The sequence below is a fragment of the Myotis daubentonii genome, chromosome 1, assembly GCF_963259705.1.
Source record: "Myotis daubentonii chromosome 1, mMyoDau2.1, whole genome shotgun sequence".
In the NCBI taxonomy this organism is placed as follows: Eukaryota; Metazoa; Chordata; class Mammalia; order Chiroptera; family Vespertilionidae; genus Myotis; species Myotis daubentonii.
This window is the reverse complement of record NC_081840.1, coordinates 226,028,972-226,055,801: the sequence shown is the minus strand read 5'-3', so window position 1 is coordinate 226,055,801 and position 26,830 is coordinate 226,028,972. Positions and strand designations below refer to the sequence as shown.

The 26,830-nt window shown below is 44.5% G+C and overlaps 1 protein-coding gene across 3 annotated transcripts in view; it reads right to left on the bottom strand.

The window, feature by feature from the left end:
* TAPT1 (transmembrane anterior posterior transformation 1) overlaps positions 1–12,716 on the bottom strand; it is a 57,883-nt gene extending 45,167 nt beyond the window's left edge. For 2 of the 3 annotated variants that reach the window (XM_059675272.1, XM_059675282.1), the window contains exons 1-2: positions 11,926–12,716; positions 512–642 (exon numbers count right to left, since the gene is read on the bottom strand). In XM_059675272.1, coding sequence (XP_059531255.1) covers positions 512–642; positions 11,926–12,694 — 900 coding nt within the window. In that variant the 5' untranslated portion in view covers positions 12,695–12,716. The remainder of the gene's footprint in view (positions 1–511; positions 643–11,925) is intronic. The other variant, XM_059675263.1, reaches the window with a different exon arrangement.
* Between the last annotated feature and the right edge of the window lie 14,114 nt (positions 12,717–26,830).

The window sequence follows — 26,830 nt, the reverse complement described above, 5'->3', positions numbered from 1 at the left end:
GGAACATGGTCTGTATAGACACGGAGCTGTTATAACTATGCCAACCTATGATGTGATATTCTCTGTGATGAAGGCAAAATGAACCACCTTTTTCTTGAAAAGACTATAATTTATGTTTTTAAATATGAAGGCTGTCTGAGAAACTAAAACCTTAAAGACGGCTGACGTTAAATAATTTATTATGCTGAATGGAAAAAAGAACTGTTTCTAATAAAACAAAATTGAAGAGAACTAACAGAATAAGTGGAGATTAATTCCTTGGAAAAGGTTATTTGGATGGGACACACATGGAAATAGGATAAGTTTACTAAGAAACAAAGTTAAGAATCATTGGATCTCACACTAAAAATATACTCTTTAAAGGCTCTTTCTTTATCTTACTCCCCCAATATATTTAATTATTTCCAAATATTTAAAAACTCAACTCAAACTGCTCACTATTTTTTTTTGTATGATTAGCACATTGACATAACTTTCAAAATGATGTCTGGTAATAGAAAAAAAAAGGTACCTTTTCCAATTCTCTTGGTATTCGCATACAAGTGTACACTCTTTCTCTTCTTTCTGTGTACTTGGCCTCATTATGTTCAAGGAAGTACCCTCTTGTTAGTTCAGCACTGAGGAACCTCAACAATGAAAGCTCTACAGGAAAAGAAAATGACACAAAACAAGAGAACAGTATTTATCAAGGAACTTATATGCTAGCTGGGGCCATAGGTAATACATATATAAAACAATGATGAAAGAATAAAACAAAGTCATCTATAATTCTGTGCCCAAAACTGAACTATACATAAATCATTAGCAAAGACTGCTGAGAAAACTGCTTCTCTGTGTGGTATAAACTGAAAATTCCACAGGAATACAGAAGAGACAATTACTATGAGCCAGAATAGTCTGAAAAGTGTTTTGCAAGAGCCCAGTCCTGTGTCTTATAGGTTACATAGAACTATGCAGGCAGGTAAGAGTACAGTCAAAATACACACACACACACACACACACACACACACACACATAGACACAGTAAATATGACATGGAGGTATATATATGTTTGTTTTTTTTAAAGGAAGTCAAGTCATCTAACAGGCATTGCTTCAGTCCAAGAACTATCCTGGGTGAACTACATGGATACTGGAGTAACCTCAGCTTCAGAGATCCTGCAAAAGTGTCCATTGATTGCTAGGTGAAGGCTTACACAGGATGCTACCCATGGTGCAGGGGAGGGAGAAGCTCCCCCTACCCCCAGGTTCTATCAGCTGGTCTAATGATCTAATAAACAGGAGGCAGATTAGTAAGAGAAAGTGACCAAATTCAATTACATACACATGTGTGGGAACCCCCGCATACATGAGAGGTTCAGAGACGAAAAGGGAAAATAGGGACTCCATGACATTCTGAGCTAGGGTTCAGGTTAGGCACCTTGGGGCTTCAGAAGGTAGCTGCCCGAGTTCAGTAATTATGAGTTTGCCCTGCCATGTACATAGGTAAAAAAGTTACTTCTGGTGGTAACTCTTATCATGGGCCAGGCCCCTAATTTAAATTCTTCTAGATCAGTGGTTCTCAACCTTCTGGCCCTTTAAATACAGTTCCTCATGTTGTGACCCAACCATAAAATTATTTTTGTTGCTACTTCATAACTGTAATGTTGCTACTGTTATGAATCATAATGTAAATATCTAATATGCAGGATGGTCTTAGGCGACCCCTGTGAAAGGGTCGTTGGACCGCCAAAGGGGTCGCGACCCACAGGTTGAGAACCACTGTTCTAGATATTTGGGTGGGGGTGGGGGTAGGGGTGGCAGAAGTTTCTATTGAGCCCACAGGATCTTGGTTGCCTTTAGCCCAGAATAATCCGCATACCACTGAGGGACATCTTGGGCTGGCTCGTACCAAACCCCTACAATAGTCAGTCATACCAAGCAGAACTTCAACCAGATCTGAAAGACCTCCCTTTCCTTGGCTCTTTCATTTGCCACCTGTTTCCTCTGTCCCTCCACAGCTAACACAGCCCAAGTCTTCTCGCCTCCGATGAGTGAGTCAGGCCAGGGGAGGCTGGGATTTCCCACTTGGCTACAGCTGACCGACTAGAGACAAGAAGCCAAGCTGGTAATGCTTGATCTCAGCTATTTCCAACCTGTCACACTCCCTCCCGGCCCGTCGCCTCCTGGACCTCTCAGCACCCGACTCCACGGACATTCCCACTCCTTCTCCTGGGGAGGCCCAACTCTCTGCCAGAACTCAGGATACCAAAGATTTCAAACTGCCCTCTCTGCTCTGAGCTGGCCTTCTGGTCCTCTCACCAAATGCAGTAGTGGTGTCCCCTCCCAAAAATTACAACTAGAGGAGGTGATTTCGTGTCTGTTTTTTCTAATTAAGGAGTTGCATCCTATATAAGGTCTGCATGCATTTATAGTAAAAAAAAAACCCTTGCAATGCCCCTAGGAAGACTCAGAGGCAGGCCTACTATGTCAACGGGCCTAAGACAGCTTACCTCCTCCAGCACAGGAACTGATGGCTAGTTCTTTAGGCATCAAGTCAGGTGGCTTGCTTATGTTTAGATGTTAATGCTCCCCACCCCCCCACCCCCAGGGATTATACATACACACACCACACACACACACACACACACACACACACACATTTCTTTAAATATTGGATTCATAATCTGTTTGAAGAGTTGGTGATACCATGAAAGGTAACTGCAGCCCAGCGCAGGATCCTCAGAGGCCCCGAGCATCAGACTCTCAGCATGCGTACAGCTGAAGCCATGGACAACCAGACATCCCATTAAAAGGCCCAGGTCCATGTGGAGGAAACTTTTGGTGAGGAACTTTCTAATCTGTTGTCGGCTGGCTAAAACCAGAACAAGATCTGCTGTCTGAAGGCGAGGATAAGAAAGGCTTCTGAGCTACGAACAAGAACAGCCAAAACTGGTGAAAGAGCAAAAATTATACCCACACTCCATTCGGTCAGATTTCCAATTAGAAAAAAAGACTGTCCTGATTGGCTCATATCGATAAGTACTGGGTGTTTCAAGTAAAAACCAAGAAGCAATGGGACACAGAGAACAGAAGAGACGGCACCTGCACACACTGTCCCAGGTGCCAGTGAGCTCTGAGTCATGGCACGGGAATCCAAGCAGCCTCTGCCCCGGACAGGTGTCCCCACTCCTCCCCGTGGCAGACTTTTCTGTCCTAAGGCTCTCTGGCGGCTCCTCCTCATCATCATCACCCTTAAGTGTTTGCTGGTGGGCGCTCCATTCACTACACCCAACATGAGTCCCAGTAACACGCTGGCCATCCTTTCAGGCTGGTTTTCTCTGATGTGTCCTCAGTTACCTTCTCTCTTTTTCTTTTCTTTTCCCCTATACATACGCTCCGGGGACAGTCTGAGGTTTTAACCATCATCTCAACCCTAAAGTCACCATTTCTTTAGCTCTGACTCCTGAGCCTGGACCCATGTTTCCAATCGGTCCTGGGCAACTCCACCTGGAAGTCCACACTCCTTTACCCTGCAAAACGGAGCCAGGACCCTCCCCACTACTCCCCTGCCTACAGCCCGACTTTAGCTCATGGCACCAGCAGGCAGTTCTACGCTAGAAGCTGACGATGCTTCGGCCTCTCTCCTCTCACCAAGCCCTGCTGATTCTTGCTCTGAAACACTGATCCCCTCCTTTCCACACTCCAGCTGTTGGTCCTCATCCTCTCTCTCCATGTTACTGCGAGAGCTTCCTAATGCGTGCCCATCTTCCCACCTACCCCGCTTCAGCCCTGACTTGGCCTAGCAGCGAGTCAGCAGGCTCACTCACCAGGGACAGCCTTCGCGCCTGTCTCTCTGGCTCTTCATTACCTCTAGGTAAGGTCCCACACCTCAGCGAGGACACCAGATCCCTTACAACTTGGCCCCTGGCTATCTTTTCAGCCGTGCCTCGCACCTGCGCACCCTGAATCTCTAGGTCACAAATCTCCAGTTACACCACTTTTCATTTCTTGAAAACATGTCAGTTGGCTCCCACTCTTCATTGGCCTGAGATTCCCTCCCAGTTTCCTACAGGTGAACAGGCACGGCCACGCCTGCTCTGTGAGGATGCTCCTGAGTCGCCAGGTGAACCATCCTACCCCACTCCGTGCCCAGGCCCCACCCTTGCCTGTGCTTCCCTGCACCCTATTACACTCATTTTCCTGTCTGGTTTTCTCCCTTACTTTTGCATCCTCGGGGCATAGCACATAATAGGTGCTCAACAAAGGCTTTGCTAAAATAACATGTAGATCAGAGAAGAGGAAGGCAAGCCACAGAGATGTGTGGCAGAGAACAGAAACAAAATTGGAAATCAGAAATGGCAAAGGCCGAGATACCAGATCCTCGAGAAGAGCGCTAGTGACCAAGACAGAGCTGTTCTGAGAAAGGGGTGGGGGTGGGGGACGGGGGGAAATAGGCAGGGAAAGCGTGGAAAGCTCCTGGTGCCTCTCTGGACACAGCAGCCATTGAAGATGAGGAGCTTCTCCTCTGTGTCTAAGTGACTGTCGAGGTGGCCTGACAGGTACCTGAACCTCCACCCCTAAAAGGGCAGTTGCCATGACGCTGTCACAGGCAGTGAGGGCCCTGGGGTGCGGCAGGCGAGACTGCATTATCCACAGGAGGTGCAGGGAGGGACGCTGGGAAGTCACCAGTATGTCAGCCACATTAAGGAGATATAGAAACGGGTTATCGCACAATGTTCAATCTAAAAAAGCAAATTACATTCAAAGACTGAGATAACTATACCCTTGTTCATTCAGAAATTCTCCTCCACATGATGTTTCCCCTGATGACAGCAGCTGCCTGAGCCTTTAGAAGCGTTTTGTTAGGATCCACCGGAACCACCAGGGGACCAAAGCCAGAGGAAGGGTCCTGGCGCCAGCTCTGGGCACACTTGTCCTGGGACCCTCCTCAAGCCTCAGAGCAGAAACCGAGGCTGAGAGCAGCTTATGCCTGCCACCTGCCTGCCTTCCACACCGGGGGGCTGAAGGGCTGAGAGAGGGTTTACGTGAAAGCATAAGAGAATCACAAAGCATGACACAATGTCTTGAACCACTTACTATTAATTTCACAAGATCTGTACATTAACCAATTCTAGCTGGTGGTTACCTAATGTTTACTGATGCTACTTCTGCAATCCTGTTTCCATGGATAAAAGGTAATCTGACAAACAAGTATATTGCACAACTGTATGACCTACGTAACTACTTTTCTGTAAAGCAGTTTTACAATATAAACCTATGAAAGTGTTTTCACTATATTATAAATAAATACGAAAACTGTTGTGTCAGGATTCCACCTCTAGAAATGCAAGAATTTTAGTTATAAACACCAATCTACATTCCACAAGGGGGAATTTTAAAGTAAGCCCTTAAAAATCAAATGATAAAAATATGTTTTGAGTGAAGAGCTCTCAAAATTATGAGACAGGTTCTATTGTGATGTCCATTTTGTACATGACGAAACCAAGGCACAGACAGGTTAAGGAAACCCCCAGCATCACACAGGAGTAAGTGGTGGAGCCAGAATTCAAAATCAGTCTATCCTTAAAGCGTGGGCTTTTTGGCACTGGATTCTTTCGACTATCGTTGTCTTAAGTGCTTTTGTAAACAGGCCATGGTGCTTTCTGGAAAACTGGGACGTCCTCCCTTTTCTGTACTCCTGTAGCTGTGGGTTTGCTTCTACGTTACACTGCTAACTTGCTGGCTCCTTGACAGCCTGGAGCTTTCTGAAACAGGTACCATGTATCTGAATCTCCCCAATATCCAGAACCCGGGCGGTTCTGAATCCAAGGGTAGTGTTTGTGTACAATTCACACCATACTAATGGGCTGCGGAATTGTTTTACAAGATACCTTTAAAGCAGTACTAATAAAAGAACTACGTTTCACAGGGCAAAATGTTCCAAAAGCTTTATCTCACTTCCTTCTCCCACCTTCCTGGAGAACTGGCCCCATTTAAGGATTAGGATCCTCCCTCTATGGCAAGAGACAGTTTATGAAGATCTTGCACATACTACCTCATAAAATCCTCACAGTTCTGAGAGCTGAAGAGGGCAGATAACGATGCTCACATTTTGTAAACCAAGAAACTGAGGCTCACAGAAACTGGTCCAAAGTCACTGAAAAGTTAAGGGGGAAGCTGGGAACAGAACCTAGGTCTTTGCATTGCAAGCCCAGTGAGCTCTCTACTCTGTACAATAATTGTCATCGGTCATCTGACAATCTTACGAGAGAAGATAACCTAGTACTACTCTGGCTTCAACCATCAGAAAGAGCCCTGTGTCTCATACCGAGGAAGGGGACTGTGTTAGCCCGCGTGCTGCGTTGTCAGCCCACGCCCACCTATCCCCCAGCCCTGGTCATATTTTACAGGATGCTACTTAATCTTCCGTATCAATGTAGCTCTGTTACAGTATTTCCGTGTTGTTTTGTTTTTTAGACGTTGTTAGCATTCTACAGGCTTGCCTGCACTCACCTGTCCTGTGCTCCTGGGTATAGCTGCCTGACCAATTACGTAGGAAGGCTGTTGTTCTTTTACCTGTGGGCACCACTCTTCAAGGTAGCCAGTGTACCTTTTTCCATACTGTGATGACATTTCACTGCTTCTGAGCAAAAGGGTCACTCGCATCTGTTGTACTCAACATCTGCCTTTATATTTTAAGAGCAAATTCTTTTCCAAAGTAAAATAATAAATGTTTATATTCTGAACACTAACAACTTTTTAGATGTCAACCAACTTTAGTTCATTTATCTAATTCTCACCATGAAGAAATACCATTCAGTAAGTCTCTTTAAAATAGAAGTATTTTACTATTTAATTGTAAAATATAAACAAGTGCTTCTACGTTAGAAGAAATAAGTTTTGTCCATTTGGAATATTTAATGTAAGGAAAATAATACCAATCATAAATCCATTTCAATTTGTCCAGAGTGTTTTTAATCAATATTCATCTCCTACCACAGAAATGCTCTATGATCTGGTATCTTTAATTGAGAAAAAGTATAGAAAACATTGCTTCTCCCTCTTGCCTAAAAGAAGTATTATCTTTTAGTTATCTACTGAGATAGATTGTTTTAGAAATAAGCCAGGATGGGAAAGTATTAATTAAAAGTAATGAGTAATCACATATATTTATATGTTCAGTAGTATGTCTAAATATATCTTTCTTAAAATAGAACTGGCCATTAAAAAATTGTAAAGTAATACTGGTTAACTGTTAGGAAAATATTATGAAACATACAACTTTCCATAGCCTTAAATAATGTAAAACTTAAATAAACTTTACTAAGATTACACTAAAATATTAAATGTAAGTTTATTACACAATATAGAGGCACACCCTTGAGTAAGGCAAACCAGGAATCAACACAACAGCAATTCTGCCTTCTGAAGTCAAATGCTGTAAAGACACCGTTCGAGTTTTAAGACCCTCTAACTGTTTATATTGTGGGAAGAAAGAGGCAGAAAATTTGTAATATCATTATTCTGACATTCAATGCTATATAGTCTTTCCAAAGACCTCTTTCATGCAAGCATTCCCCAAATTGGGCCACAAATGAGCTGCGAGGGCTAAGTTACACATTTAAAAAAGCCAAGATATTGACCTGGTCAAAGACCAAAATGAAAAACTTCTCACTGCTTGTTTAGTTTACACGTACTAGTTAGGGAAAGCAAGAGAGAGTTTTAAAGCAGAGCCTAGTTTGTCAGGAGAAGTTAATTTTACCTTATCTGTATCAGGGTTGTGGTTACTCCAAGTAATTTCCCAGCCAGTTTTATAGTTACTCTCATTTTTCTTTGTAAATGAGAAACCAAGCATTGATTCTGGAGCATAATTTCAGAATCATAGCCTTTAATCATCCATTAGGGTGAGTCTGGGGCCACAGAGATACTATGTAAGATATTCTATGGAGGATGAGGACCGGTTAAATGAAATTATATTTTAATAAAAATGTTATTTATAAGAAAAGCTTAAGTTTTTAATTACACAAAATATAAGGCACAGGAAATATGAACAGTAAAAATCTCTGTCCCACTTGAAATCTTTCGTGGGAGTTGCTAAAAAAGATCAATTGGTTTTCTGGGTTTGAATCTTTTTTCCTGCCTAGAGGTCTATATTGGGTAAAGGCAGAGAAGAGAAGCAAAACAGATGGTAACAAGCTTAAGCAGAAGTGAAGTCACCATTTAAAAAGGGAAAGAATGGCCCCACAGTACTATTACAATCAGAAACAATACTGCCTACCCACCCCTTACTTCAGACTCTTGTTTTATAAGTAATACCCACCCCTACACAAACTCCAACACCTGCATCCTACAGGTACTGTTTCATCCTCACCAGCAGGTGTTATACTTATTTTACACCATGTCTTCTACTGTTAAGTCTCCATGGTCACTGCAGCCAACTGAGATACTTCAGATACTGTTTAGCCGTGACGTTATGAAACACGGCCAAATGCATTAGGCAAGCCTAGAGTCTACAAGGCAATTCAACAACAGAACTGAGCCAAGAACAGATTGCCTAATTCTGAGTCCAAGGTTGACTTGCTAGACCTAGATTCCTAAGTGCGAATATGGCCATGCAGAAACTCTCCCATTTAGAACTTTTACAGATGAGTCAAGTGGGGAACAAGCACAAAAACATGGTAAAATGTATTTACAGCTGGTCTTACATCAAAAAGGACAACAGTAAAGTTCTAGGACCATAAAAAAATGTCCCCTCTTCATTTCTAACAGTTATCTGTATAACTATATTAACAGTCTACTTGTTACAACCATGCTGGTGATAGAACCTGCCTCATGTTTTGTAACATTCGCACTAAGGAGGTCTTGTCCCTATCAAGTAGGAAAAGGATCATTAGTCATATTTTCACTTGTATATTACTTCCTCTTTTTGTCATTCAATGAGGCAGTTAAATGTTTTTCAAAAAGGACAACAGCAGTTGGCATTCTTTTTAAGAGAGGAAGAAAAGAAGGCAGATGAGATGAATCTGCAGTTCCTGGTGACCACTATACCCAGAGCCCAAGACCGGCGACCACTAAAGGCCATGTGGAATACCCAATGATCACTCTGAGAGCATGAAAACAGGAATGAGGAGAGGATAGCAACTTCTAACTACGTTAGGGTATAAGTATTAGTTAAGGTGTAAGTTTCAGTCCAATGCTAGGCAACACATAAGCTAAAAAGGAAGTTCAGAGAACCAAGTGATTAAGAGAGCTTGAAAAGACAAACAAAAGCAAAGCATAGGCTTAATGTGGGTACACGTGCAGGTATATACATACAGCAGTGTATACACCATAATAGTCACATTTATCTTCTATACACATACATTAATAAGGACAGGTATTTTCAAAAAGTGACTATCAAACACCATGTTTTGCATTATTTCCCTCTGACAGGGGGTGGTCTGGATAAGCACCTAATCTGTATATTCATTTATGGAGCCCTAGGGTCTTAGGACAGGCCAACGAACATCTTCATTTATAAGAGCCCTAATTCCTTGGGAGAAAGGCAAAAGGGGACTTCGCAACTCACTGGTGGTCAGGTCCCCAAGACACCAAAGGAAAGACAAAGGCTGCTCTAGTTTGGGGAGAGGGCACTAGGGAATCAGAGGCAGCACCAGAACATAAAAAATAACTAAGCAACACCGTCCGCGCAAGCCCCTCGGCTGGGAAGACTGCTGATTCTGGGAGAAATGCTTCTCACAGGAGCTAAGAGGTGCCGTTCAAAGGCTGAGCGGCCCAAGCCAGCCCCTCGGGCAGTTTTCTAATTCTGGACAGAAGACAAGGAAAGGTTACCCAGCAGCGGAAGGGAGCAATGCTGGAGGGTCAGGGTGAATGCAGAGGCCGCTTGCAGCCTGGGCGTTTAAGGGTGCTGGAAGAATTCTAATCTCCAGGGGGGATGTCTCCAACCAATGTGGCACCTGAGTTAGAGGGTGGGCACCTGCAGTAGCAAGAGCTGTGTGACGGGCAAAGCAAAGACAAACATGGGAGGAAGAATAGGGGCCCACGGGGAGGCCCAGAGGGACCAGCACTGGCTGGTGACTCCAGCTGAAAAATTCCTGGGGTTCTCACCTAAGTCCCGATCCCCAAGTGCTGCCACTGTCATCTCTCCTCACACACAAGTCAGGGAGTTGGGGAAACAAGGATCACCCACCGACTAAAGCTGAGCCTGTTCCCTGATAACGACTTTTTTGCAACTATGGGTTAAAAGCCCAGCTTCAAACATGTTAAGGAAACCCTGCTCAGTAACCCATGTTAATGAAGAATGGGTGTGTGGTGTGATGAAGTCTATGAAAGTCCATGGGCACCCAGACCCATCCAGCAAGGGCCAGGCAAGGGGTATTAGGGGTTCCCCCAAGGGCCCAACATCTGGCTCATCAAAAGGTTCCTGACAACTCCAATTTCTGTGCATGCAAAGAAACAACAATAAAAAAAAAAAAAAGGCTTTTATAATATTGGCTTTCCTGAAACTCAGAAATATTTCAAAGAAATTATAGTGACACCTGGCTAATTTATTTCTATTTGCATCAGAGTGCTTTCTTTTTTAAATTTATTGATTGATTGATTGATTGAGAGAGAGAGAGAGAGAGACAGAAACATCCATTTGTTGTTTCACTTATTTTATGCTTCATTGGTCGATTCTTCTATGTGCCCTGACCCGGGCTCGAACTTGCAACCTTGGCATATAGGGGTGAGGCTCTAACCAAATGAGTATCCAGGGCCCAGAGTACTTTTTAATAGTCAAGTCTAAGTAAGTAAACAGACAGCTGAGAGATTTAATACTTTGTCTTACTTAGACCCTGCCAATTCAGAGAGTACTCTTGCAAGCAAATGTTTGACTGACGACTAAACCAAATAGAGTTGAGAACTTTTAAGTGGTTAACTGAAAAAAAAAAAACTGAACAGGGTACAGTCTGTACTTAATTTTTCAAAGATATGGACCTCTTCAAAATCTAACCTATGTCCCCTGTCAATTAGCAAATCCATCAGGGTCTCACCTGATCAGCCTCCATTTTCAATACCCCCCTACAATCAATGCGTAAGCCTTATGACTTAAACATTTATGTGTATGAACTGCAGAAAATAACGGCTAATAAAGCCCTTATTGTGCACCAGAAGCTATTTTTTGTGGGGGAAGAAATTTAACAAAGTTCTGGTTTGGTTGCTGTTCAAAACTCAGACTTATGTAAGAATTACTAGGTTGTGAACCCTCTACATTCAATGAAACATACATCTCAAAACCTTTTGTTTTTTTTTTTTCCTTTTAAGACTACTTACTATGCAACAGCAACATCCATGCAAAGGCAATTTTTAAAAACATGCTTTGAAAAGCAAAATAAAACCCGACAGCTGCAAGAAATAACAACAATATGCTTAAATCCCGTCATTGACAGCAGGGTTCGCAAGTGCATCTTTGCAGCCATTTTTTTTTTTTTTTTTTTTAAGCGGCATAAGTTTCTGTTTGGGAAAAGTTCACAGGTTACATTTTGAAGAGCGCTCACTATTTCGGTTCCGGCAACAGTAGCGAACTTCACGGTCAGGGCCACGGGGCTAGAGGCGGCTGCGGAGGGCGCGGCGCGGGGCGCGCTAACAGGTTTCTGGGGCTCAAGTTCGCTCAAATGCACAACAAAAGTCACCTTGGCGGCGGGAGCCTGACAGCTGCCCGGAGCCCGGCAGCCGGAGCTCCCGGGACCCGGAGATGCTCGCCGACCTGCCGCGCTCGGACCCGGGTCTCACTGGAGGAGCGCAGGGCGGTGGCCCCCGCGCCCACACACCTGCCGGGCTCGCTGCGGACCCGCCCGGGAGCTGTCAGCCGCCCCGGGAGCCTCGGCCCCGCGCCCCCCGCCCCGGGGGCCCCGCCCCGCGCCCCCGCCGCGGCCTAGCGCCGCCCGCCCGCCGCCCGCTCACCTGCGCGGCCGCGGCGCCGTTCCCGCCGCCGGTCGCTTTCGTAGAAGCCCAGCGTCTCCGTGCGCTGCGGCGCCGCCGGGGGCCCGTGCCCGCCGCCCGGCTGCTCCGCCGTCCCGCCGCCGTCCCGCTCGGGGCCGTCCGCGCCGCCACGGCCGCCCGCTGCCGGCACCGCGTCGCCGACGCCCGCCATGTTCCGCGCGCACACCAGCCCCGCCGCCTCCCGCCAGGAGCCCGCCCGGCCGCCGCCTCCGCCCCCGGCCGGCCCCCTCGCCGCCTCGCCCCGCCCCTCGCCGGAGCCCGGGCCGCCGCCGCCGCTGCCCTCCGCCGCCCGCCGGCCGGCGCGCTCCAGTGGCGTCAGCGGCGCTGGCGAGGCCGCCGCCGCCGCCAGGGCGGCCGCCATCTTCTTCCGGACGTCGGCGTGGCGCGCGGGCTCCATGGCGCCGGGCCGCGCGGCCGGGGACGCCGGGCGCCGGCGGGGCTCGGGGCCGGGGCCCGGCGGGGGCGGACCGGGAGCGGCGGCGGCGGGCGGGAGGTCGGCGGGGCAGCCCCGGGGGGGCGGCCGCGGCGCGCGCTGCCCGCCGTCTGCGAGCTGCGCGTCCGGCCGCCCGGAGCCCCTTCTGCCGGCGCGGTGCCCGGGGTGCGACGGCGCCGCCCGCCCCGTCTGGGCACCGGCCGCGCGGCCGTGGTGGCGGGGGCCGGACTCGGCATCCCCGACCCCCGCCAAGCCCGGCCCCCTGTGTCCGCTATTCGGGCTCCCGCTCGGCTGCATGACGGTCGCCCGTCACATTCCCTGGCCTCTGGGTTTCCGTGGACAGTTTCCAAAGCACTTGGGCAGGAAGGCTCTTGGGGAGGCTGCCCAACAGGTGCGGGGGGGGGGGGGGGTGCGGAGGGGAGCGACGGGCTTCGGGACTGGGCCCAAGAAGCGGGGTGCTTTGTGCTTTTCGCGCGCCGGGGTTAGGAGACGGCTCTAGGCTGTCCTCCGGGTTAGGATAGGGCTCTAGGCTGTCCCCTAGGTGTCCCCCGGGTTAGGATAGGGCTCTAGGCTGTCCCCTAGGTGTCCCTCGGGTTAGGAGACGGCTCTAGGCTGTCCCCCAGGTGTCCCTCGGGTTAGGATAGGGCTCTAGGCTGTCCCCCAGGTGTCCCTCGGGTTAGGATAGGGCTCTAGGCTGTCCCCTAGGTGTCCCCCGGGTTAGGATAGGGCTTTAGGCTGTCCCCTAGGCTGTCCCCCGGGTTAGGAGACGGCTCTAGGCTGTCCCCTAGGCTGTCCTCCGGGTTAGGAGACGGCTCTAGGCTGTCCCCCAGGTGTCCCTCGGGTTAGGATAGGACTCTAGGCTGTCCCCTAGGTGTCCCCCGGGTTAGGAGACGGCTCTAGGCTGTGTCCTAGGCTGTCCTCCGGGGTAGGATAGGGCTCTAGGCTGTCCCCTAGGTGTCCCCCGGGTTAGGATAGGGCTCTAGGCTGTCCTCGGGGTTAGGAGACGGCTCTAGGCTGTCCCCTAGGTGTCCTCTGGGTTAGGATAGGGCGCTTGGCCGCCGCGCCCTCGCTCCATCACCTGCTTTCCTGGGGCGCACCGCCCCTTGCAGCTGTGGCAGGTGATGGGCACCCAGCGCGGGGTCAGCCCACCTGCCACTGGTGTCTCGGGAGTGAAGGTGATCGGAAAGGGGCCGGGGACCTTTGCCACCCGCTTCCCACGTGGTTGCTGCGCGCTCCCAGGAGGGGGACGGTGGTGGGTCAGTGTCCCGCATGCCAACTCCAGAATCCACCTGTGTCCCGTTTGACTAGGAAAAGGAGAAGGAATTCCTGCCCGCACATTCAGCTGTCAAAACTCCCCTAGACCCACACTTGAGAACCACATGAAAAGGGCCTGCGTAGAGCAAAACCGGAGTTCCTGTTGATTCAACAAAAGACCGAGAGGGTAGTTGACACTAGTGAGTACCTGGCTGCAAGCTCAGGGCAAGTTGAGGACAGAGTGAGTGGCTGCCTTCTGGGCAGCGTCCTGGGGGCAGCACCCTGAGCGCTGACCGCTGCGCCGAGGGACCAAGATGGACTAAGCCCTCCAGCTGGGAACTGACCCTCAGTCCTCCCGAGGGAGGGAGGAACGGTTCACAGGATTACATTTGTAAACCCTCCTGTGACTATCCTCCATTGCATTCTCTGCCTTATACTTGGTCAAAACTGAACCTTAATCCATCAAAAACAAACGTTTTGGTCGAGTCCTCAATTATTTTGAAAATCAAAGGTTCTGAAAACTTGATGGCCCCTAAGGTTACTTACAGCTCGAATTCTATTATTCTCTGATCTTTTGTAGTATAAAACCTAGCCCATCCCTATGTATTGATTGTCAGGAAGAAAATCGGGGTTTATCGCTCATGTATGTCAGTTCCCATTTACTGTCTCACCATGCTTATTGGCTTATTGCCTTTAACTCAGAGGGGGGCAGAGGGGGGAAAAATCTGAATTTTTGTTTATTTCGGCATCCAGTTGTAGGAGTGATTGTCTCTCATTTTCTATGTATGTCAGGCCTGAGGAAAGACATTGTGTACCAAAGGCTGTGTCTATCCTTTTTTGTTTTTAATATATCTATATTGATTTCAGAAGGAGAGAGAGAAAGAGAGAAACATCAATGATGAGAGCATCATTGATCAGCTGCCTCCTGCATGCCCCCTACTGGGGATCCAGCCCAAACCAGAAGGCATGTGCCCTTGACCAGAAATGACCCCAAACCCTTTCAGTCGCAGGCAGATTCTCTATCCACTGAGCCAAACCAGCTAGGGCTGCTTTTTAAAGCAGCAGAGACAGGAAGGAGCCCAGGGCAGGTATTGAAAGTGTCACGCAAAGCGGAAATGGGAAAGCTGAGGTATTTGTAGTTTCTCATCAACCGGGTCTTTTCACTGGAGCTGCACTACTTTATGGGACACTTTGTGAAACTGCACAGTGAAACAAACTCTCGAAGCCACCACGCTGAAAGGCATTTTAAAAACAAACGTTAATGTAAACAACGTTTCCAGTGAACACTATTCTTCAGCTTATTGGATATGAAAAGTTGTTTTCTTTGAGTTAATGCAACCTATTGTGCCGGGGTCCTGCCCCAGCGGGTCCAGGGGTTCCCCAAAGGTGTGGACGGAGTCGGCGAAGAAGGAATGACACGGAGACAGCGTTCAGTTGATCAGCAGCCTAGCCAGGATCTCTAGCCAGGATCTCCAGCCAAGTTCTGGTCTGGATCTCCAGAGAGGTTCTGCTTCGGATCTCCAGAGAGGTTCTGTAGCCATGTTCCCTCGCTAGGTTCTCCAGCCAGGTTCTGTCCAGGCTCTCCAGTCAGGTTCAGTGTCCAGGTTCCAGTCAGGTTCTCCTGCCAATCTCTGTAGTCAGGTTCAGTCCAGGATCCCTTGCCATGTTCTCCCGCTAGGCTCTGTCTCTAGGCTCCGAGGCCAGTCCCGGTCCAGGATCCTCTGGCATGCTCTCGCCAGCGAAGTTCTTCTGTCTCTAGGCTCCGTGTAGGTTCTGTCTTCTGAATTCTGTCTCCTGAGTTCTGTGTTCTAAGTTCTGAGTGTTTCTGTCTTGTTACAACTGTATTTATACCAGTTGATTCAATCCTATCAATCTCTATTACAAAGGTTAGGGCGTTTCTTATCTCCATTCCAGGGAGAAAAGATTATGTAGTTTAAGCATGATTGTTCGTAGTTAAAGGGATTAATTACCCGCCTGGCACTTAGTTGAGGGGTTTTATTCCCTCCCTAACTTCAGGGGAAAATCCCTACCTGGGGATTCAACCTTTCTCGGAGAGGTGACTTTGGTTAAAACACAGCGCCAAGAAGGTGAGCAAACATATTAAGAACCGTATGCCATGTATGCCAGGTCCCTTGAAACAGCAAGGATGGACCAGCTCCCGGCAAATTCCCCCTTTTTTATTTTTTAAAAGCAAGCATTAAAAAGAAAAACCTGAAACGCTCTCTTGTATCCATTTTAAGAGTAGGATTGGCGCTTTCTGCTATTACCTGAGTCCTGATCTATCACCCCAGGGAGAGCTTGCCAATCCTGCACTTTCCCAGGGTAGAAAGGCTGCAGTGGGGTTAAGGATAAGGCTCCTTGGGCCTACCTTCTCCCATGCCATTACATTTACCTTTCCTTCCTCAGAAAAGCATGGACATACATCTTGTATAAAACGTTCTGTCTGACTGGGAGTAACCTTAATTCCTCTGCTAGCAAGCATATATGTTAAAAGATCAATGCAGAGTCTTTTTTCTTTAGACTCAGTATGGCACATCTTCTTAATCTAAAGATCAATACAGAGTCTTCTTTCTTTGGACTCAGTATGGCACATCTTCTCAATCTAAGGATCAATACAGAGTCTTCTTTCTTTGGACTCAGTATGGCACATCTTCTCAATCTAAGTTTTGTACTATCCACCTTCTTACCCTACTTATCCTCTATAGGGGGGTCTGTAGCACCCTGGTGGAGTCCTATCCGTCCCGAGTGTGGGGTTCTCAATGGGGGGGGCTTACCTAAGGGAATCCTGTTCCAGGGGTTCCCAAAGGTGTGGACGGATTCGGCGAAGACTATCCACCCTCTTCCTACGGTGGAGTCTGATCCGTCCCGAGTGTGGGGGTTCTCAATGGGGGAGGGGGGCTTACCTAGGGGAATCCTGTTCCAGGGGTTCCCAAAGGTGTGGACGGAGTCGGCGAAGACTATCCACCTTCTTCCTACGGTGGAGTCCGATCCGTCCCGAGTGCGGGGCGCTTACCTAGGGGTCCCTGTTCGGGCGCCATATGCCGGGGTCCTGCCCCAGCGGGTCCAGGGGTTCCCCAAAGGTGTGGACGGAGTCGGCGAAGAAGGAATGACACGGAGACAGCGTTCAGTTGATCAGCAGCCTAGCCAGGATCTCTAGCCAGGATCTCCAGCCAAGTTCTGGTCTGGATCTCCAGAGAGGTTCTGCTTCGGATCTCCAGAGAGGTTCTGTAGCCATGTTCCCTCGCTAGGTTCTCCAGCCAGGTTCTGTCCAGGCTCTCCAGTCAGGTTCAGTGTCCAGGTTCCAGTCAGGTTCTCCTGCCAATCTCTGTAGTCAGGTTCAGTCCAGGATCCCTTGCCATGTTCTCCCGCTAGGCTCTGTCTCTAGGCTCCGAGGCCAGTCCCGGTCCAGGATCCTCTGGCATGCTCTCGCCAGCGAAGTTCTTCTGTCTCTAGGCTCCGTGTAGGTTCTGTCTTCTGAATTCTGTCTCCTGAGTTCTGTGTTCTAAGTTCTGAGTGTTTCTGTCTTGTTACAACTGTATTTATACCAGTTGATTCAATCCTATCAATCTCTATTACAAAGGTTAGGGCGTTTCTTATCTCCATTCCAGGGAGAAAAGATTATGTAGTTTAAGCATGATTGTTCGTAGTTAAAGGGATTAATTACCCGCCTGGCACTTAGTTGAGGGGTTTTATTCCCTCCCTAACTTCAGGGGAAAATCCCTACCTGGGGATTCAACCTTTCTCGGAGAGGTGACTTTGGTTAAAACACAGCGCCAAGAAGGTGAGCAAACATATTAAGAACCGTATGCCATGTATGCCAGGTCCCTTGAAACAGCAAGGATGGACTATGCCGGGGTCCAGCCCCAGCAGGTCCAGGGGTCCCCAAAGGTGTGGACGGAGTCGGTGAAGAAGGAATGGTCTCGATCTCCAGAGAGGTTCTGCTTCGGATCTCCAGCCAGGTTCTGTGGCCAGGTCCTGGTCAGGTTCTCTTGCCAATCTCCGCAGTCAGGTTCAGTCCAGGATCCCTGCCATGCTCTCCCGCTAGGCTCTGCCTCCAGGCTCCGAGGCCAGTCCCTGTCCAGGATCCTCCGGCATGCTCTCGCCAGCGAAGTTCTTCTGTCTCTAGAGAACGTTCTGTGTAGGTTCTGTGCCTAGGCTCTGTCTCTCTTGGTCCTGTCTTCCAAGCCCTGTGTCCTTAGTTCTGTGTTCTGAGTTCTGAGTGTTTCTGTCTTGTTACAACTGTATTTATACCAGTTGATTCAATCCTATCAATCTCTATTACAAAGGTTAGGGCGTTTCTTATCTCCATTCCAGGGAGAAAAGATTATGTAGTTTAAGCATGATTGTTCGTAGTTAAAGGGATTAATTACCCGCCTGGCACTTAGTTGAGGGGTTTTATTCCCTCCCTAACTTCAGGGGAAAATCCCTACCTGGGGATTCAACCTTTCTCGGAGAGGTGACTTTGGTTAAAACACAGCGCCAAGAAGGTGAGCAAACATATTAAGAACCGTATGCCATGTATGCCAGGTCCCTTGAAACAGCAAGGATGGACCAGCTCCCGGCACTATTGCAAGTTATTAATAACCTAAATAAGGATGTTTTCCAATACAGTTGGCTGTAAGGAAATCTGAATTCCGGGATTCAACCAACGCCGAACTGCAAATATTTGAAAAAGAATTCCGGAAAGGTGATCCCTGAATGCCTCAGCACAACAACTATTTACATAGCATTTACATTGTATTAGGTATTAGAAGTATTTTACAGATGACTTACAGTAGGCAGACGGATGTGTGTGGGTTATATGCTAGTGCTCTGTCATTTATATAAGAGACTTGAGCATCCTTGGATTTTGGTATCCATGGGGGTCTGGAACTAATTCCTCGTGGATACCCAAGAACATGTCTCTATGTATTATAAATCATCCAAATATTAAGTTACAATTAATCTTAAGGTAAATAAAAAAAAGGACACACCACATAGAAAAGCCAGCAGTCCTCTGAGAAAAAGGAATAACAGTTAAAATACCATAATGTTCTTTATCTTATACCAGTCTTAAAAAGAATGAAGCCTACATTTATAATACCGCCATTAGGAAACAGTAGGACTATTTAAAAAACGTGACAATCCCCACCATTAAAGAGAATCAAATAACATCCTGAGCTAAGTTATAAGGTAAAAACAAGATTTGGATGACAATGAGCTATAGTAATTCAATTTAAACGTTAATTCAGCAAGTAGTGAATGGTGTTCTGTCAGCCTCTAGGGAAAGAAGTTCTCCATTGGTGGGAAATAGTTTCAGTAGAGAAGAGTGATGAATGGGAATGAGAGTCTTAAACAATAGAGAACAACAACAACAAAATTCAAAACAGTAAGAAAGTTTTATTTATAAGTTTATGATGGCTTTATATATTCAAAATTATATTCTAACATACATGCATAATAATTATGATTATATAAACAGAATGGAAAGTTTCTAATATTACAATATGTATTCTTAATTAAGTGTGTATTTTTATACCTTCTTGTAGTATCTACCATGTGGCAATTCTATTTTGAAAATAGCAAACCACAAAGCATTTTTTAAAAGCATGAAAATTTGGTGAGTAATATACACAGCTTTGAAAAATAAGTTGAGTAACTTTATATTTTATTAAATATTTAGTAATTGTGATTTTGAGACTAAACAGAATACATTGAACTCATTGAGTATTAACCATGTACTCCAGCTCCAGAAAATGATCTTATGAAGCTTATAAACTAGCCCTCAGAGTGTTTCCATGCTAAACGGACCAATATCTATTCTATGGTAGGAGCTGAAAAAAGTACAATTTCTCTTCTTCTGTCTCTACAAAGCAATTTATCTTTTGAATAGCACTTCCCTGATTTTCCTAAGGAAACACACACACACACACACACACACACACAAAACAAACAAAAACAAAACAAAAGAACATTAAGTACTTTGATGACTTGAGAGAACCCTGAAGGCTTGGTCTCTGACTCTCCAATTGGTCTTCTGCCCTAAGGTAACATGCATGACCTCTCTGTGCTTCACTTTCCTCACTACAGGATGTTGGACAGGTCACCCTGCTGGCCTCTTTCAAACTTTTGTAATAATATCCTTGCAACCCATTTTCAGATTCTTGAACCCCTGGGTTAAAAATTGATAGAAATGCCTATTCTATGAATATTGGTAGAAAAGTGTGGTATCCTTCATTAGAGAATGACTTTGCAATTAGGTCTGAAATAATGCAAGGAATTCAAATGCTGTAACACATCAAAGTTTAATGTGCCTTCTTTATTATCTATGCATTAATTGTCCGTTCCTTTTGCATGAGAGCTGATGAGTTCTGATCACCTTTGCCGTCCCCGCCCCAGGCCTCAGGGTTTCTGCATTTTGAACAAATTTCCCATATTGCACCTAGATTTCTAAGTCCAAGCACACTGCCCTAAGGTGGCATTGATAGCAATGGAAATGGGATTTGAGACGGTTGCTGGGGTACACAATTTTCTGAGTATAGATTCAACCACTGAAGAGAATACAGTTTAGTCTATATTTCTCATTTGAAAATTATTTCAGCAGAACATGACTCTTGTTTTCTAAACCATAAATGCTATGTGGCTGATTCATAAAAGGTTCTGAATTTAATTTATTCAACATTTTATTTTCTAAGAGGAAAATAAGAGTTGATAGTTTTTAAAAACCTGAACAGCTTTGCAACTGATGTTCTAAATAAATCAAATATATTGCTGGGTCCAGAGCAAGGCTTTGCAGTAAATTTATGTGAGTTTATTGAATCTCTGAGTTTCAGTAACAATATTTTCTGTCCTTGGCAATCATTTTTGGACTGATATTCATTAGGTTTTATCTTGTTTGGGCTTTACTCCATGGATTTCTAAAGGCCATCAACTCAGTTTGTTTCTGGAAGATGTAGCAGAAATTGAATGATGTGTCTTTGATTTTCATGTACCTGTTACAACTTAACTAAAATGGTCATGAGTAAAATCTTGCTTCTAAAAGCATTTCTCTGGCACAAGAATATATGACTAAAACCGTTCTAAATAGGGCCTATTGAAAACTGCATTTTGTTAAAAGGGATGTTTTATAAAAGCCATTCTGTTCTGAAGACCTTAAATTTGTTTGTTTATATGATAAAAGTGGGTGAACATAAATCTGTACTTTATTGGCTAATAGGATCTTTTACACATGATCAGATGTAAGGCTTACTTTGTATTAGATTTAAAATTTCTAAAATACTGCTGAAAGGGACCATGGTGATGACTTAGCACACTTTCCATTCCAGATTTCTCTCTTTAAGGAGAAAGAACACTGTTCCTTTTTCATTATCCCCACAAAAAATAGATGTGTCATGTTTAGAATGGTTTTAATCATTTACTCAGACAATTATCAAGAATCTATTTGCAGAGTGAACTCAGACATTCAATAAATTTGTTGATAATTGTCAAAATCTTAAAAAAAAATAATTCCACTAGCAAAGGCTTTAATTTGAGAATTCACAAGTCAGGGGAGGTTTCATTTATCACCTACTTCATGTTGCTGACTCCTTTGGGTTTTGCCTTTCAGAATTTTTTATAGCCCTGTTTTCATTATTCCCTGGTGGTGAGTAATTTATTGCTTCTTTTGGCCACTTATCAAATAGGAGTTGGTAATCAAAATATATTATATTTAAGATACAGTTTTCCTTTCTTCCTAGTGTTTCTATTGAACTTGCATGGATGGAGACAACTGAGTAATTTTCCTTTCATGCCCTTTCAGTTCTTTTGGGCTGCCATCATGCACGTCTACCCTTGTAATTAGCTTTCATTCTGCTCATTAATCAGTTTCTACATTCTAATCTGTTTTCTATTTCTTTCTCTTTGTTTCTGAAGTAGTAATGAATGTATTCTTTGGGTCTTGTAAAGATCTATTATTTCAGTTTTATCTCTTTCTGTGCAAACCTACCCCTCTCTCTCTCTCTCTTCTTGTTTTAGGACCAAAATATATTGCAAATGCATAATAAATTTTCAGATTCTCAAAGTAATCCTCTTTCAGGGTTTCTGCTTTCTAAGTTTTAGAAATGTGTTGATCTGAGTCCAAGGCCTTACATTTTCAAGTGGTTCTTTTGTCTGGATCAGTTACATTCCCCCCTTTTTTCAATATCCTAAGTTTATATTTATACATGAAATTCTTCTGTAGTTTTCAACATTTTCTACTTTAGTATCAATTTCAAATAATGAACACTTTTACCTCTTTTCTTCCATATGGATGCTTAATGAATGCAGTAACTTAGGTGTACAATTTCACGGAGGAGAACAGTACTGTGGCTTATTTCTCAAAATAGCAGTCAGGAGAGAGCACATGTTGTGTCTGTAGCAAACATCATCCTGGGGCAGTTTTCTCCTCCTAATTGTGCTTTCCTGAGCTGATACGAACATAAATTCTTGTTCACTGAGCATACGCCCGCTGGTGACAGATACAGGTTGGGGCTAAAAATCCGGCATGTACAATTCATACATAAATATTTGATTATTAACAAAATGGAGGCTAAATTAGATGCTGATCATTATTTTCTCTCAACTTTCCCTCTGACCATTCATCCATATACTTATCTGTGTAATAACACCAATTGTATAAAATTTATTTTTAGTGCTGCAAACCATTTTTTTTTAAATATTCAACTTTAATATTATGGTGTGGTGCTGGAATTTATGATCTGACATGGTTAGCTAGATATCCTTTCTCTAAAAAACACTAAGTTTCATGACATTTTATTTTATTTCTACAAGTTTGATATACTCTCCCAGTTTCTAGTTTATCTGGCTGTAGACAATAAAATCTCATGATGGGTAATTTTAAAGGTACAAAATTGAGGTGATTCCATTGACTTTGGGTAACTAAAAGTCCACTCTAAAATTTCTACCATTCATTTCCCTTTTAACATTTTAATATTCCACAGAGAAAGCCCAATTGATATGAGATTTTGTGGACAGGGCCTTGTTTTATGGTGGTATAACTGGCTTCTCCCTTGAAAGCAAATAACTTTCATTGTATTAAGGGTGATTTTTTTAAAAAAATAACACAGCAGCAAGGATTTTTCTTCTAAATCTGTATTTTTTTTTTAAACTAAATTTTCAGATAGACAGTGCCCATTAATTCTCCAGGGACTTATATAAACACAGGTGGGTTCACCCATGCTAACGGTTTTCTCAAAACAATCTGTTTTGGGTTTTGTTTTGTTTTTTTTGCTTTTTGTTTTTTTTTGCTTCTGTGCCAAAGTGGGTAAGATATTTATTTGAGACTAGACCGTAGAATTTAATCTCAAATGATAACAGTAAACTAGACAAGGTCTTCAGCTAGAGAGACAGCAGAGTGAATTGGAGGAAGGTGTACCCTGGGGGTCAGGAGGCCTGGCTAGAATTCTGTGCTGCCCCTCACTAGTCATCAAACCTGGGATGAGCTCTGGGCTTCAGTTTCCCGATCCGATCCGTATAGCAGAGGGTAGGCGAAATTGTCTCCAAGTTTCCCTTCAGTTCCAGAGTTCTCAGGTCTCGGTACTTCTTGAGTTATTTTAGGCTGAAATTGAATGTCGACTTGGCATAAGCTTGTAGTAGTATTTTTCTTCTGATGAACTAGTACCTTATTCTAAAATGTAATGCTTATGTTAAATTGCTTACCTTTCCATCAACAAATTTTTAGTATTTCTTCTTCGGCAAACATTTCTTGAATATTTTTTTATGTGCCAGGTATTGTGCAAAGCCCTGGGATACAGAGATAAATGAATTGTGTTTCTTGTCCATAGTAATTGCATTGCAATGTGATAAGTACCCATGACGAATGAATGCTGTGCCCTGAGAGCTCAAAGGAGAGATTGATTGGTTGGGCTCTGGGGGCCGGGGGGGGGGGGGGGGGGGGGGCGGGGGAGCCAGGACACTCAGGAAGAAGTGGCATTTGAATAGATCTTGAAAGATGGGTTTGCCATGTAGAAAATGGGACTGAAGAAGGTAACTGAAGGGACTCACAGGCAGGCAAAGGAGCATGGACAGAGTGAGAGGGATAGGAAAATGCAGAGTGCTTGAGCGGAACTTCAGGACTGAGTTTTCGTTTTCAGGGCTCAATCATAGGGAGCAGATGGTAGGTGAGCCAGGACGCTGCCTGGACAGAAGAATGGGCAGGAAGGGCCTGGAAGGGGAATGAGGAATCAGGGGATTAAAGGTTGCTAACACTACCTCTTCACAAGTTTGAGAATAAGTCATAGCTTTTTAGATTGATTTGTAAAGAGATTTCCTTACCCATAATTATTGGGTAGACCAGTTAGAATAGTTACCTGTATTTCTTAGCATTTACTATGTATTAAGCCTTATTCTCATATCCAAGTCCAATATCTAGTCAAGAACTTCCACCAACATCTTTTTTGTTGTTGAAATTTATCTCAGTATAACATTTGTAGAACAAACTCTTTTTTTGTTTTGTTTTAAGAAATGTGTTTTGGTTAGCTGGAAGAAAAAGCTGGAAGATAAAGGGTAAGGTTTCTGACAGAATCAAAGATACATTTGGGTCATAGGCAGTGTATCCTCCCCATAAAATATGCAGCATTTCACCTTAAAAGCCCAAGTCCAACCATTTCAAGGATAAATGGGATGATGGCTTCAGAGTGGCTTTTTGTGAACTTTAAAGTTCTCGATGATGTTGAATAATTACAACTATCAGAAAAAATATGCTATTAAATTTTATGTCTGAGTCTCAGCCCTGTACCCCCAGAATTTTGGGGTGGGGTAAGGACTGTGTGTCATCCTAGAATCGCTCTGTTTTGAGCCATTTAATTTAGACGCATTATTTTAATGTAAGTGCATTTACTTTGGCCGTCAGCGTGCAATTTTAATTAGCACTGGAACGCAGTAGAAGAGGTTGATGTGGTCCAAGACACAAAGAAATACCTACACAATGGCCTGCCTGAGGACTCGGGCAGCATCCAAGAAAGATGCTTCCCGCATAATGCCGGGTACTTCTGAGAAATACCTTCATTGGCACGTCTACTCTTGTGCATTTAATCACTTCAGTGTTTTGAAAGCCAAAATATTGGCATTAGCAGTTTTGTCATCTATGCTCAGAGAGAATATTAATTTCTTAGCTTATTCTGATCAGCAGTTGATGTAAAAGAAGGCTTAAGTCATTTTCTACATCTGCCCAGAATTTGCTTCTCAACTTTGCCAGCCAAGCTCTTACTCATCCTTTGGACCCCAGTTCTAATATCCCCGCTCACAGCCTTCCCTAGTGTCTTTCCCTGATGGCTATTCTCTTTTCTGAATATACCTATTGTCCATATATCTCCAACTGCATGACCACACTGTGTTGTCATTATTTTTCATGCATTAGTCTCCCTTCTTGATTCTCAATGCCATATTTGTAGAAACTGTGTGCCCATCAGTGTTTTGGTTGAATCCAGTTAAAAGGCACTGCATGGTGATAGAAAAACCATGCACTTTATAGTTAAACTGCTGTTAGTTAAATCCTAAGTTACTTGCTAGGGGAACTTGGGCAAGTTAATTTCCATTGAGCTTCTTTAAGTAAAGGTAGTATTGCCTGCTGTGAAGGATTGTTGTGAAGATTAAATGAGATCTATCCATCAGTGTAACAAAAACAGAGAGGTCCTAAAACACGTGGGTGCTAAGAATATAACGGTGAATAAGGCACGACCTGCCCTGAGAATGTTATAATTTGGTGGGAGAGGCAAACAGGAAAACTAGATCATTGCAGTTTAAGTCTTGAAGGATGAGTTAAGAATTCACTAGCACAGGTTCTAGGGGTCTGAGTGAAGGCAGCAGGATTTGGGGTAGAATATGTGCAATGCCTTTGAGCCAGAGAAAGGACAGTGAGTCCAGACACAGAGAGAGGCATAAAATAGCAGTGGCCATGGGGCTGCAGCTGGAGATGTGGCTCCCACAGAGCACCCGTGAAGAATATGTGGTCAGTTTGCTTTTCAGAAAGATCTTCCTTGGCAGTGTGTGGAGTGGTGTGAGATAGCCAAGGGAAACAGGTAAGAGGATGTTTGCCTAGATGACGGCCTCCATGGAAGGCGTTACAATGGGATTGAAATAAGACTGTACTTAGGAGCTAGAAAAGTCAGGATATAATCACATATGGCGGTAGGGGAAAGGTGGTAAGGAAGGGAGAGGAAACACAAGAGAAGTCAATGGTTTGGATTGTAGGTGGGGAATGGAAAGGGAATCCAGTGTGGAAACTATGGGGTATGAGTGCCCATGGGCAGTGTAGGACATTTTGACTTCATCATTTTGAGCTCTTGTATGCAGGGTGGGGCAAAAGTAGGTTTACAGTTGTTCATATGGAAAATAATACAATCTATAATAATAAAAGGGTGATATGCTAATTAGACCAGACATCCTTCCCCATGAAGCCGGGGCCAGAGGGAAGCCAGCCCGGGTCCCGGGTCCCAGAGGGAAGACGGTACCGGCAGCTGGGGGAAGGACGGCCTACTCTTGCATGAATTTTCCTGCATCTGGCCTCCAGTAACTAATAAATAATTATAAAAGAATAAACTCTGTATTTTGCATACTCACAACTGTAAACCTACTTTTGTTCCACTCTGGGTTTTGGACTTGCTGGTTTTTTTTTTTTTTTCTTGAATATAAACATTACTGTAAGGATGATATCAACAATAGTGAATTTTGTGACAAATATTTATTCTGGGGTGAACTCCATTAAGCCAATTTAATTTCTTGATCCATTTTCTATATGGCATATTTAAACTGTTTCCAACTGTTTTTGCTTTAGTTTTTATTTTATCAACATTATTCATCAGGATAAAGTCTTTCTTGTGTGGATTTTATAATGAAGGCTGGATTTTTCCACTTATTTTTCTCCATCTTGGTCAATTTGTACAGCTTTTTCCATGCTAAGTTGTCTTTTAGGTCCACTGTTGTTGCCATGGCAAATTTACCATGTCAGGTTTCACACATAGACCATTTTATCAAATGTTTGATTTTTCATCAATTTGTAAGAAATGATACTTTTTACCATTTGCTATCCTTGCTATAGTCAGCTGTAGTTTATATTTTTTAAATCAAGCCTCATATTTTCCTTAAACAATTTTTGCAGTTTTAAAATCTGTTAATGATACGTGATTCTCAAGTCAACCTTTCATTTACAACACATTTTACTAT